Here is a 13,335-nt window from a genome sequence, read left to right as displayed (position 1 = left end):
ATGTTTAAATACGCGCAAGAGATTTTTACGTTATAACGAATATTAATGAGGCGACACACTATGCTAACGTTTAGACGATCATCAGTCTGAAACGATCGATATTGGAGGAAAGTGGCACTTAAATAAAAATAGAAAACACTTTATACTATAATGTTTCCCTCGACACGAAGTTTTTATCTTTGAAAATCGTCACACTGATCTGAAAAGACGATAAAACAAAAACGCATACTATTTGACTACATTCGACATTGTAAAGGCAAAAAGAAACACACTTGACATGGACTAACTACATGAATGTGTATACATATATATTCAAGACGCTCGGGATTGAAAAATGTAACGAGCTCCTTTTCAAAACGAGGCTACGAGAAACTTGACATTAAGGTTTGTAAAAGCCACTCTCTCATCACTGTTCTCTACAAAGAGAGAGTGGGGTAATGCTTGGTGCAGGGTCACGTATTGCAATGTCAGTACAGAGGCAACACTTCGTCAGAAACGGCGACTCTTGAGCCAGTCTGAATGAAAATTTGGTAGCGACTGGTGTGAGTATAATTCAATGTTAAATTAACAGAATTTTCTGCCGGCTTTTTGTGCTCACTGCTTGACACTTCTAACGCTGTTCTTTTGAAATTCGTCTACCGTTCTGATTCGATTGTAATCACATTAATATATTCCATTGTTTCATTTATTGCAAGTAAAATAGCTTTCTACGCCTGTAGATGAATGGAAATTGCAAAATTGATTACTCCATTTAATAATTTTCATGAAATTATATATAAATTTCATAATTTTGTACAGAATAGTTTACATATAATTGGAAAGTATGTAAGTATGAAGAAAATATTTTATCGCATATATATACGTTACCGTAACAAGATATGCACAGGTGCACAAGTTTCACGAAACTAAATTCTGATATTAGGGTACTACAATCTAAAAAGAGTAGCTATTTTATACGTTACTTTGTACAACTTATTCTTTGAGCTAGAACGTCACACTGTCAGTGTCTCTAATCGTTCGTGTTCATGGTCGTCAACTTTTTACTAGCTGCATATGTCGCAAAAGAGTAAAATTTCCTGTTCTCAAGTTTAAACATATGTATATGGGAAGAAAATTTTATTTTTCATAATTTGTTAAGTCCATCGAGATCTGAAAATTATATAAAGCCTTCAGTTTCTAATTAAATTAACACACGTTCTATATCTATATTGTCTATGTAAATTTACTCCGCAATATTCTTTCTTTATTACACTTCAATAAATGTTATTATAATATACTAGCAATTTATATACTATCCATTTAGCTCATGTTAGCAAAAATGCCACATTGCACGACGTTGTGTTATCTGGCTGCAGCTGCATTGCTCGCTGTATTTTTGTTCTTTTCGGCGGTCTACTTTTTCATTCAGTACACGTTCGGAGTCTGCAAGAGTAAGAACAGAATGGATGGAAAGACTGTGATAATCACTGGATGCACATCCGGCATTGGAAAAGAAACTGCAAAAGATATCGCGAGAAGAGGAGCGAGATTGATCATGGCCTGTCGAAATATGGAGTCAGCGAACAAATTAAAAGGTTCATCTTAAACCTTACTTTTATCATAATAGAATTAATCGCCATCATTGTTCAAGTTCTATCGCGTTTTAAATAAACAGAAGGTCCTTAGTATTTGTTAAAGATGAGGCAATACAATCAATTACAAATGTATTCCAATTAAGTAAGACGATTATGTTTATATTATAAATAGACATTAAATCTTTAAAATCATTTTTATTGCTAATTGTAACTTGGCTAGCACTTAACTATAAAACTGTAAAAAACTATTTAGAGGAAAAACGATATATTAATATGATACTAATAGATAATTTTAAGTTGTTAATATAATTATAAGCAGAGAGTTCCGTAGCTGTTGCAACAACTTTTGAAACTAAATAATTTTTTTTAAAATTGGATCAACGACCTGGGTTTTTTGAGAAATTAAAAGGATTAGTTTATTAAATGACGAACAAAAAAGATTTTGAAAAATTGTAATTGCTCGCGAAGAAAAAGGTAGAGGTCGAATTTTTCAACTTTTTTATCTGGGCTCGTAATGAACATTTAAATAACATATATTGAACATTCATATCAGTTATATATATGCTGAAAATTTTATCGATATCAGTTTATGTAGAAACAAGCGACAGGTATCGAAATTTTCAGCATGTATACAGCATGTATATGAACATGTATGTTGGAAATCGCTATATATTTAAAGAACAAAACTTTCTTGTTTCATATGTTTTTTACTTCACAATTCAAATTTGTTGTTTCATAGAGGAATTAATAAAGGAATCAGGCAACGAGAACATCGTTACTCGAGAGTTAAACTTGTCGTCACTGACTTCGATAAGAGAATTTGCGCAGCAAATAAACCGTGAAGAGTCTAGGTTGGATGTATTAATTCATAACGCAGGAACTGCAGACTTATTCACAAAAAAAGTGACGGAAGACGGTCTGGAAATGACTATGGGAACAAATCACTATGGTCCATTCTTACTTACACATCTTTTGATCGGTACGACAATTTCTTTTTTAATGATTTCCTTCTTCATCCTAAGATACTACTTGTAGAATTATTTTGCAGACTTACTAAAACAATCGAAACCAAGTCGAATAATCGTCGTTGCATCAGGACTGTATTACTTAGCGAGATTAAATTTAAACAATGTAAATCCAACGACGACCTTGCCTGGCTATTTGTACTATGTTTCCAAATATGCAAACATCGTTTTTACACTAGAATTAGCACGACGTCTTGAAGGTTCTGGCGTGGCAGCCAATTGTCTTCATCCTGGTCTGATAAACACTGGAATCTGGAAAAGTGTTCCGCCTCCATTTTCTTGGGGATTACATTTTTTGCTGAACACATTTTCCAAAACAATCGAACAGGGCGCGCAAACAACGATATATCTTGCAGTGTCCAGTGAAGTTAATGGAATTTCTGGCAAATATTTTTCGGATTGTCGTGTAAGCAAAACTTGCCACAATTTTTTGTTTACAAATAGCATTTCTTAAATAACGATGATATTGTTTACTGCTACATATCATTAATTTTAGGAAACCGAACTTCCTCACGGAATAAAGAATCCATCTCAAGGTAAAAAGTTTTGGGAACTCAGCGAAACCATGGTGAAACTCCAACCATCAGATCCAAAAATATAAAAGTTCACATAAACATATTTTGTTAATCTATGTAAAAAATCTATGTAATCTATTTTAAAAGCTGCAAATTTTCTGTAATTAAAAGGCTTCTAATTCGTTAAACTTTTTGTATGAATGATTTGTATTTAATTATCCCGCAAGGTGATAATCGAGAAGTAGTAATACGTTTCTCACATTTCATTTACACATTCTAATTTGATTTAGAAAAATAATAACCATTGATGTTGCACTCGCGTAATATTCTATTGAAAATATAATATAATATATTAGGTCATCCTATAAGTTCGTGCCGTTTTTCGAGCGGTTATATATGTTAAGATTGTTTACATACCTTTCAGTTTCATGAAAAAATGTAATTCCCCTCTCGTTGTACAACTTCTTCCCATTTATCTGGTAGGGCCATTGTTCCGTCTCGATAAAAGTTCTCTTGTTTTTCTTTAAAATAATTTTTTAAGCTATTTTTGAGAATGTCAATATTTTCAAATTTTTTATCTACTAAAAAGTGTTGTAATGCTCTGAACAGGTGGTAATCAGATGGGGCAATGTCTGGGGAATATGGGGGATGTGGTAAAATTTCCCAATTAAATTCAGACAATTTTTTTGTAACGCTTTTCGCGAGTTTTCGTAAAGTATCCACTTTTCATCACCAGTTACCAGGCGTTTAAGGAATGGCTCATGTTTATTACGCTCAAGTAATGGCATGCACGCTGTCGTTCGTTCAAGACGGTTCCGTTCCGTAAGTTCATGGGGCATCCAAACGTTCAACTTTGACACCATCCCCATTTTTTTTAAACACCTATGAATCGTTGTCTTAGGTATTTTCAGAACATTTGACATCTCTTGAACTGTCACACTTCGTGATTTTTCAACAAGATCCCGAATTTTATCTTCGTCTGTCTGAGAAGGACGCCCGGAGCGTTCCTCGTCTTCTAAACGGAAATTCCCAACTCTAAAACGTTGGAACTACTTCCTACAGGTGCGAGATGAAAGCGCATTTTCTCCGTAAACAGCATATATGTTTTTCGTGGCAATTGTTACAGAACTTCCTTTCCGAAATTCATATAACATGAGATGTCGAAAATGGATACGCATTTCACTCATGATTTTTTACTGTTAGAAGTCACTGTGTTCACTATATTACGATCTTATACCCACGAAAATCTGCTCTAGCCTGTTCTCGATCAGCTAAGCTCAAGTGAATTGGTTCCTTATCGCCGTATGTTTATAAATCGACACATGAAATGTATACACAAAAGTCGGCACGAACTTATGGGATGACCTAATAGAATCAGCAATCACAGAAATAGGTTCTTATTTATGTGTTAATGTTTCATCGCATTTGAAACTTAGAGTGATAAGTGAAAAGATACTGCAGATCGTCATGGTGACATACACTTGAAGGACACATAAAACGTTTAAAATATGATCCTCGTTGTGTTTCCAGATAAACAAAGAGTATACAGTTTTACCATATGGTATAGCGGCGTTCAACATATAAAAGCTATATCGTCCTTGGAAAACAAATTTATAAGAGTATAACGGGAATTTCGAATACGTAGCGAATAACTTGATTACTCGGTACATAAGAAATTTAGTTATAGCATCACCTGCATCTGAAAAAAGATTAGATATTTTGTTTATGATTTCAATGAAAAACAAATTACAATTAGAGCACGAAGAAAATTTTATACGTACATCACTGAGCTTTCTGTAGCTAGCCGAGCTAAGTGGCCGATCGTTAAAATAGAATTATCGTAATTGCCTACTGACGTAATTCGATCGCGATGTATTACGATCGTACATAAATATGATCGGAGCGAGAGTATTCCAATTATCGTTCAACTCAGGGTACACAGAATTATTTCCTAATGTGGCATTTTCATACACTGCGCAATTCAATAAAACAATTGGATATACTCAATTTTCATATCTTTATAACATATTTATGCAAAATATTTTAATTCGAATACTCACAAGCAGCTATACCGCTAAATTCGACTTCCGTAACTCCCATCATTAAAGGAACTTGATAGAAACTCCCTGGCTTTATCGCGTCGGACGGCTGTTCAAACAGAAACGTTTACACACCAGGAACTTCCGGTTCCACAACTGGTGACCAGAGCACAATACGATTTCCACGCCAATCCTGTCAAAAATATAATGTCACTAATGTTCCTAGTTTCACAGATTTTTACATGCTGGGTGTTATTGTTATATCAAACGCACATATAAGTCGCGTAACGTGTCTGTGAAGTTTTCTGCAGGTTTTGAGCGGAATCAGCGCACCATAGTACTAGTCGAATCAGTAGGGCAACCAAATAATCGTGCCTGTCTTTGAGCTAGCTACAGTTGTCTATGTTACGGTATTCCGGAATAAACATTTAGTTTTATAGCCGAAGAACTCATGGCGACAGTTCTGTAAAGCAGTGTCCCAAATTATTGATACGCAATATATAACTTTCTAATAAAATTTAGTTACTTGTATTATATCCATATTATATTATACATATTTATTTCAGTTAGTTTCTTTTCTTATACGATCTTGCTCATCTAAATCCACGGAATGCCAAATCTGTTATACAAGGAATAATCAACGAAAAGCACCACAACTTTGAGAAAAATAAGAATTACCCTGGCCTAGATACAGAATGTTCAACGTATAATTATATTAAAAATATATTTTCAACAATATTAATCATAATCTTCTAATAAACATCTTTTCCTTTCAGCTTATTTTCTTCAAATTGGTTTCTTTGATATTTCCAACGTCTGATTTCAGACATCCTGTAACTACCACCTGTGTAATATTTATGTCTGAAATACTATTTAGATATCGTATTAAAAATGAAATAGATATTTCAAAGGGTCTTTTTATACTTACTCTTATATCAGATTCGTATATTCTATACAGATATGACGGTAAGAAACATAAGACTGTGTCCAGGGAGAAAGCTGGAAGAGAAAAATTGTTGCACAAGAATAAAAAAGAAATGAAAGGTGCTATGCGTGAAATACGAAGAGACAGAGTTTTCTTAACGAAACTACAAATAAAACAACAGATTAATAGCAATGAAAAACGTTAAGCGCAAGGTGCAAGTAATCTTTGGCGAAGCTTTAGTGCAACAGAGTGAATTAGAGAAATTAAAACGGAAGAAATAATAGTAATAGAATAAGCCGCGCATTCCGGAGTCCGTGTATATTATCTTTCTTAGACAATATTGGTATTTTGAATGATTTTGTACGATTGTATCAACGATGACCTCGGATATAACGGATCGTGATCACTATATTAGCGTTTTTTTAAGATTCTTATAATTTCATTAACTGTAGTAAATGTAAATAAACATTTTTGTAATAAGTAAATCTTTTAACCCATTTCGTTTGTAAAAACAATACTGTAATTTTATCATACGGAGGTAATTCCTTATGGAAAAATCTAACAGGAAACACAATAAAATTCTCACATGCGAGGCTCAGTTTTCAAGAAAAACGTGTTCGAATATTTGTCGACTGTACTTAAATTTGGCTAATTATCGAGTGGAATAGACAGCCAGAAGAAGGTTATTCTGCTTGCGAAAATGAATTAAAAGTGTGATATAAAATTTGTCAATTAGTTTTTCCGCTTAATTTTCAAGAAAATAGAATTTGAACACGTTTAATTAAGAATTGTCCTCGTGTACACGTGTGATAGATATGCAAATTTATTTTTTTCGAAAACAAACCATCTTGTGAATAAATTTTATTCTACATTTCCGATTTATTTTTACATCTAGAATAATCTGATTATTTACTTCTACCTAGTCTGGAGTTGGCAATATTTAAAGAAATTTTATATACGTGTTTCTATGACTCGAAAGATCTTGACAATTCCGTGAGAGTGATGTCTTGATGTCTGATTCCTGATAGTTCCAAATTGAAGTATACGTATACACGTGAGCAGCGGTAACACGTTTAATCCTGAAGAGAATCTTATCGAATAAAATCTTCGACGACATTGTTATTGAATAACGTCGCCTTATTTTAATTTGCAATATCACAAACAGACCGTATTCTGATTTTATAGCTTTACGATCATTGGATAATCTAATACATCTTTCTTTCAATAAGATGGATTATGAATTCAATATTGTACTTTATATTTATAAATGTATATCATTGTCGAACAGTAAGTTATTACGAAACGATAATTATAATACAAAATTAAAATTTCTTAAAATTAAATTAAAATATTTGAGAGATACATACGTTAAGGGCAGGAAATAAAAATGGTTAAAGCAAAGAAGATGTTATTATCGGAAGTTTCCCAACAAAAACGTAATGAACAAAAGAAGAAATCTTCGAACCCGTTTGAAGTGTATGTAAATAGGAACAAACAAAATGTATTGGGTAGAGAGAGCAAGACGGATGAAAGTCTCCCAGGTGTATCTCGTGCAAAAGCAATTAAGAAGAGAAAAGAGACGCTTCTTCAAGAGTACAAATTAAAAAACAAGGAACTTGTTTTTAGATACGCGCATAGGTGAAAGAAATTCGTGCCTGAATATAGTGTTAAGAAATGTTAAGTTGATATGACCGCTAGTTACTAAAAGCTAGGTTGGTACGACACCTAACGACGCTCCTTTGTCTTAGGAGTCGACCACGCGTTAATTGCTAAGACGCATCCTGTGTGATTAGACGCCTTCTGTGTGATTAGGCGTTTTGTATAAGAAACAAAATAAATGTGTGATAATCAATTCGTGTGAATCAGCTTGAATATCAACCCCAACCTATATAAAAGAACATATAGAAGAGAAAGCCTTGGCTAGGTTTGCCGTAGAACGTGTGAGAGCTTATAAAAAAAAGAATATTTATAATTTGAATTACAACAAAGTATTAACGCATAGAGGTCAAACATTAGAGGAAATTGAAAAATTTGGTGACCTGAGAAACGAAGATGACTATGGCGATGATGAAAGTGGAGCCGACAAACTGGATAATAAGTTTGTTAGTGATCACTTTGGTGATGGTATTTTGTCTAAATCAAGGTCTGAAGAGTCTAGGAAAGACCTGATAGATCAACTTATAGTGGAATCAACGAAACGCAAAGTCGAGAAGCAGAAAATTCGTGAGGAAGCTATAAGTTTAACGGAGAAACTTGATTCTGAGTGGAGGGATATCCTTCCAATTGTTTCAGCAACTAATAAAATGTTAAAGAAAGAACTACAGAGACAAAGGTTGGCAATTACAATATTGCAGTACGTAAGTTGAAGTTTGAGACTAAAGGTGCACCGTCAGATAAATTAAAATCTGAAAAAAAGATTGTAAAAGAGTAAAAGGAGAAATTGGAAGCTTTAGAGGCAGATCGGCTGGCAAGAATGAAAGGACTTGTAAATAATATAAGTAATGAGATTAAAAACAAATGTTGATGATGCTATGTTGATTATGCTAGAAACTATAAATGACCAAGTCTCAGCAGATGATGATCAAGAAAATTCAATTAAAGATGCAGAAGCAGGTTCAAATAATGAAGAGACTATAAATATCCAGTGAGATAAACAATTAAATACTACTGCAATGAATGACCTTATTAAGAAAGAAAGGAAGATAGAGAAAAAGAATTCTGTCAAAAGGGAATTGGCTGAAAGTCTTAACGGTGAAATCTCAGGATTTGAAAGTTTTGAAGGACATAACTTATCGAAAAGAGTCAGAATCTTGTAGTGAAGAAGAAAAAGAGATAAACAAAAGCAATATGATAAATGGTTTAAAAGGAAAATCAAAAATTAGTGTTACGAAACTGGATGGTGAGACTAGAGAGCAAGAAATTACGGATGCTCTTTTAAAAATGAATAATGTCATAGAGAGTGTAAGGAAGGAATTACCTTACATGTATAAAGATCTACAAACTTTTATAGAGCTACAAGAATTTTTGCAAAATTACGATGCAGATTACCAGTCAATTATCGTAGATAATATAATTAAATGTAATCATTGGTCACCGAATAACACAGATAAAGAAAAGTTATCAAATTTATTTTTGTTTTTGTAACAACATGTAAATTATCATGTTATAGGAAATGATGTTGAAAGTATAGTTAAAGTTTCCAAATTATTGATAGGTAATATATAACTTTCTAATAAAATTTAGTTACTTGTATCATATCCATATTATATTATACATATTTATTTCAGGTAGTCTCCTTTCTTTTACGATCTTGCTCATCTAAATCCACGGAATCCCAAATCTGTTATACAAGGAATAATCAACGAAAAGCACCACAACTTTGAGAAAAATAAGAATTGCCCTGGCCTAAATACAGTATGTTCAACGTATAATTATATTAAAAATATATTTTCAACAATATTAATCATAATCTTCTAATAAACATCTTTTTCTTTCAGCTTATTTTCTTCAAATTGGTTTCTTTGATATTTCCAACGTCTGATTTCAGACATCCTGTAACTAACACCTGTGCAATATTTATGTCTGAAATACTATTTAGATGTATTAAAAATGAAATAGATATTTCAAAGAGTCTTTTTATGCTTACTCTTATATGAGATTCGTATATTCTATACAGATATGACGGTAAGAAACATAAGACTGTGTCCAAGGAGAAAGCTGGAAGAGAAAAATTGTTGCACAAGAATAAAAAAGAAATGAAAGGTGCTATGCGTGAAATACGAAGAGACAGAGCTTTATTAACGAAACTACAAATAAAACAACAGATTAATAGCGATGAAAAACGTTAAGCGCAAGGTATAAGAAATCTTTGGCGAAGCTTTAGTGCAACAGAGTGAATTAGAGAAATTAAAACGGAAGAAATAATAGTAATAGAATAAGCCGCGCATTCCGGAGTCCGTGTATATTATCTTTCTTAGACAATATTGGTATTTTGAATGATTTTGTACGATTGTATCAACGATGACCTCGGATATAACGGATCGTGATCACTATATTAGTGTTTTTTTAAGATTCTTATAATTTCATTAACTGTAGTAAATGTAAATAAACATTTTTGTAATAAGTAAATCTTTTAACCCATTTCGTTTGTAAAAACAATACTGTAATTTTATCATATGGAGGTAATTCCTTATGGAAAAATCTAACAGGAAACAATAAAATTTTCACATGCGAGGCTCAGTTTTCAAGAAAAACGTGTTCGAATATTTGTCGACTGTACTTAAATTTGGCTAATTATCGAGTGGAATAGACAGCCAGAAGAAGGTTATTCTGCTTGCGAAAATGAATTAAAAGTGTGATATAAAATTTGTCAATTAGCTTTTCCGCTTAATTTTCAAGAAAATAGAATTTGAACGCGTTTAATTAAGAATTGTCCTCGTGTACACGTGTGATAGATATGCAAATTTATTTTTCTCGAAAACAAACCGTCTTGTGAATAAATTTTATTCTACATTTCCGATTTATTTTCATATCTAGAATAATCTGATTATTTACTTCTACCTAGTCTGGAATTAGCAATGATCCAATATACTTAACTTCTATACTATACTATACTAACTTCTCAAAGACGAAGTGTCATGCGTAGATTTTATGTTATATTTTCTTCTTATTTTTTCATAAGGGATCGCCTTACGTCCGCTTGTATCGTATATACATATTCTTTGGCCACACCCTGCATAAACCGATGCAATTTTAAGAATAAGATATATATGAACATTATATATGTAATAAATGGTTTCTAGAAATACATTTCTTACTATTTACTCTGTTCTGTCTAGTTAAGATATTGTTCTAAAATGAATAAAATGAATCAAATGATCAGCTGGATTGCGAAAACTTATGAAACTTTTACCAACATGTAACTTACACTTTTGTAAGAACACCGAACCCGATATAATATTTTTACGTGGGGAGTTCCTCATGGTCACCCCGTCGCTGTTCTTTGTTGAAGCAGCGGGGTAGTCGGACTCTTACCGATTAAAACCTCACGGTGGCCTACTTAATGCTTAACAGGAGTGCCCCGGGACCTCCGAGAAAATAGAAAAAGGAAAAGAAAGATATTAATTTCTCTTACAATTAGTTCCACTATTCTACGATTTTGTTATTCTCATACTTGCATATCTCGCATAGAAAAGTAGATATGAACTTTTGCGTAGAATTGTACAATTAAATAAATTCTTGTAGCGTGGAACTCAATAGATTCTTGTCTATGCTAGTGTGCAACCAACCATTGCAGATCCCTAACTTTGAGTTTAAATACATAAGTTCTTATGTATGCTAAATTACAATCAAATAGGGCAAGATCCCTAATTTTACAGATTCTTGCGCATGCTAATTTTACTTGAACTGAGTACTCGATAGCATGGTGTAGTACTAGTACGGGAACAACCAGAATGATGAGCTTGAATACTGTCATTTATCTCTCTGATATTTACCGGTCGAAAATATACATTGTACAGCGGTAAGTGCTAATTTGTATTGAAATCGGCCTGGAAAGATTCCACAAAGGCAGGGAGAATGATTGCGCTACGGAATCTTTTGATTTTCAACGAGGAAGTTGATATGCTTGTCTGTTTTCGCGCGGATAGATGAAACGGTTCACGCGCCTTGTTTTCTCATCCGTAAACGTTCATAGATATGTCGTTGCGTTTCTTAAACCTGCATATCATGCGTATAGTTCATGAATTCGTGTATTAAAACTCTTCACTGAGATCTTGTTTTATAAAAAAAATTCAGCTTCAAATATTACATTCACTTACAAAAATGAGTGTTCATTAATAATGTCCGTATCATGTCTGATGTCTATTCGCCTCGCGTGTTGAGGAAAGTAATGCTGATTGATATGCTCTACGTTAAAGACAACGCCAATTAAAATACAATTTTTTGAAACGCTGATTCGTTTTGTTCATCATCGTTATGACAAATCACACGAAAAATGTGCTTAATATTGTCTTTAATTTCAAGATATGATACGAAGAATTTGGACTGCTTATCAACTATGGGACATAGCCTTCAATATTAACATAAAGATTACAGATAAACGGCAAAGGAAGAAATTAACGATCATAATGAATGCTATCTCTAATGAACTATGCAAGATACTGATATATCGATAGGGGATAAGGAAGGAAACAATGCATTACAGCAAGTAGTATCAGCAACAATTGAATCATCCCAGTTATGTGGCCACATCCTACTTACATATCTAAAGCTTAACACAGATTAAGGAAACGCCTCCTTTTTACTTACCATGCAGATTCAGTGACACATACTAAAGTATCATGTAAATATATTGTAACCTATTTATTACAGTTTGTTACAAACCGCTGTAATAAACGAATTAATCTCGGTATCACCGGAGAAACTGTAGCTATGTAGTAAGTTATTTCTTCCAAAAATAATAAAGTTGACTATCACTGAGCATGAAGTGAAATTGTTATTGAATAGAATGCAAAGACAAGTTACAGATACTTTGTTTTAATGCAAAAGTATACGAGCGTTTTAGTACGTTATTATGGCTGTATCATTTCAATAATTTTCATGAACGGTAACACAAGATTTATTACACGAATTATCTAATATAAATAAGTAAATCTTTCAAGCAACAATTCATTCATGATTTATTGAGTCGTGTGGAATGTAATTGCCATATTACTTTTATGTTTCGCATGTTTCATTCTTGTTTGAGAAACTCGCACATTTTTACTTTTAAATTCAATTTCAAGCTGAACCAATTTTAACGAAAGACATTTCATTTTGTAGTTTATCGTCTATAACTTTCATGCGAAATATTTTCGTTCATGTACGCTCACTTACATGATATGAACCGTTAAATGAAAAAAGAGCTCAATTTTTTTTTATTATACTACTTCCAATTGTTTATTGTTGAATATCATTTTGTAACGGCACATGAGTCAACGAACATTTCGAATCAGGTTGTGGTTTTGCCTCGGATTATCAAGACCGTTAGATTATGAGAGATGTAAAAACAAATAAACTCCGGGCAAAACAATGTCGCCGCTAAGCGCAACCGTCGAACAACGGCGAATTCAAATGTTCCGACTCACCTCCAATTAGTAGTAATACACGGACGCGATCGCAAGCAACAACATAAGATTATAAGAGTTAAGGCGATTAATTGCGAATTATCTATATTGACAAGTATCTCCGCGACGAACGCTAACAGGATTTGTATTG

The 13,335-nt window shown here is 33.0% G+C and overlaps 1 protein-coding gene, 1 long non-coding RNA gene and 1 pseudogene across 8 annotated transcripts; all 3 read left to right on the top strand.

Moving 5' to 3' along the window:
• Positions 1 to 107: 107 nt before the first annotated feature.
• On the top strand, positions 108 to 3,302 carry LOC126925026 (retinol dehydrogenase 14). 7 transcript variants are annotated; one of them, XM_050740151.1, is made up of 5 exons: positions 108 to 384; positions 1,304 to 1,574; positions 2,314 to 2,553; positions 2,623 to 3,005; positions 3,096 to 3,302. In XM_050740151.1, exons 1-5 carry the CDS (start codon positions 295 to 297, stop codon positions 3,198 to 3,200), a joined length of 1,089 nt encoding a protein of 362 aa, XP_050596108.1. In that variant the 5' UTR covers positions 108 to 294; the 3' UTR covers positions 3,201 to 3,302. The 7 variants fall into 7 exon arrangements, with proteins under 7 accessions (XP_050596108.1, XP_050596112.1, XP_050596114.1 ...); XM_050740155.1 differs by having other exon boundaries at positions 109 to 384; positions 1,409 to 1,574; XM_050740157.1 differs by lacking the exon at positions 108 to 384 and adding an exon at positions 391 to 542 and having other exon boundaries at positions 1,409 to 1,574.
• Positions 3,303 to 5,722: 2,420 nt separating this feature from the next.
• On the top strand, positions 5,723 to 6,563 carry LOC126925035 (uncharacterized). The gene is made up of 2 exons (XR_007713784.1): positions 5,723 to 6,226; positions 6,319 to 6,563. It is a non-coding gene; the product is annotated as an uncharacterized LOC126925035 (long non-coding RNA).
• A 902-nt stretch (positions 6,564 to 7,465) lies between these two features.
• LOC126925070 (nucleolar protein 14-like) lies at positions 7,466 to 9,823 on the top strand (annotated as a pseudogene).
• The last annotated feature ends 3,512 nt before the right edge of the window (positions 9,824 to 13,335 follow it).

This window comes from Bombus affinis, chromosome 15 (genome assembly GCF_024516045.1).
Source record: "Bombus affinis isolate iyBomAffi1 chromosome 15, iyBomAffi1.2, whole genome shotgun sequence".
Taxonomy (NCBI): Eukaryota; Metazoa; Arthropoda; class Insecta; order Hymenoptera; family Apidae; genus Bombus; species Bombus affinis.
Note: the sequence above shows the minus strand (reverse complement) of the source record. Positions and strands in the feature narration are given on the sequence as shown.

What these genes read in the sequence shown, in the direction of transcription:
- LOC126925026 (XM_050740150.1), top strand. Translation starts at nt 724, where the DNA reads ATGGAAATTGCAAAATTGATTACTCCATTTAATAATTTTCATGAAATT. An exon ending in ACTTACACATCTTTTGATCG is followed by an intron (nt 2,554 to 2,622) that starts GTACGACAATTT and finishes ATTATTTTGCAG; the next exon opens with ACTTACTAAAACAATCGAAA. An exon ending in AATATTTTTCGGATTGTCGT is followed by an intron (nt 3,006 to 3,095) that starts GTAAGCAAAACT and finishes CATTAATTTTAG; the next exon opens with GAAACCGAACTTCCTCACGG.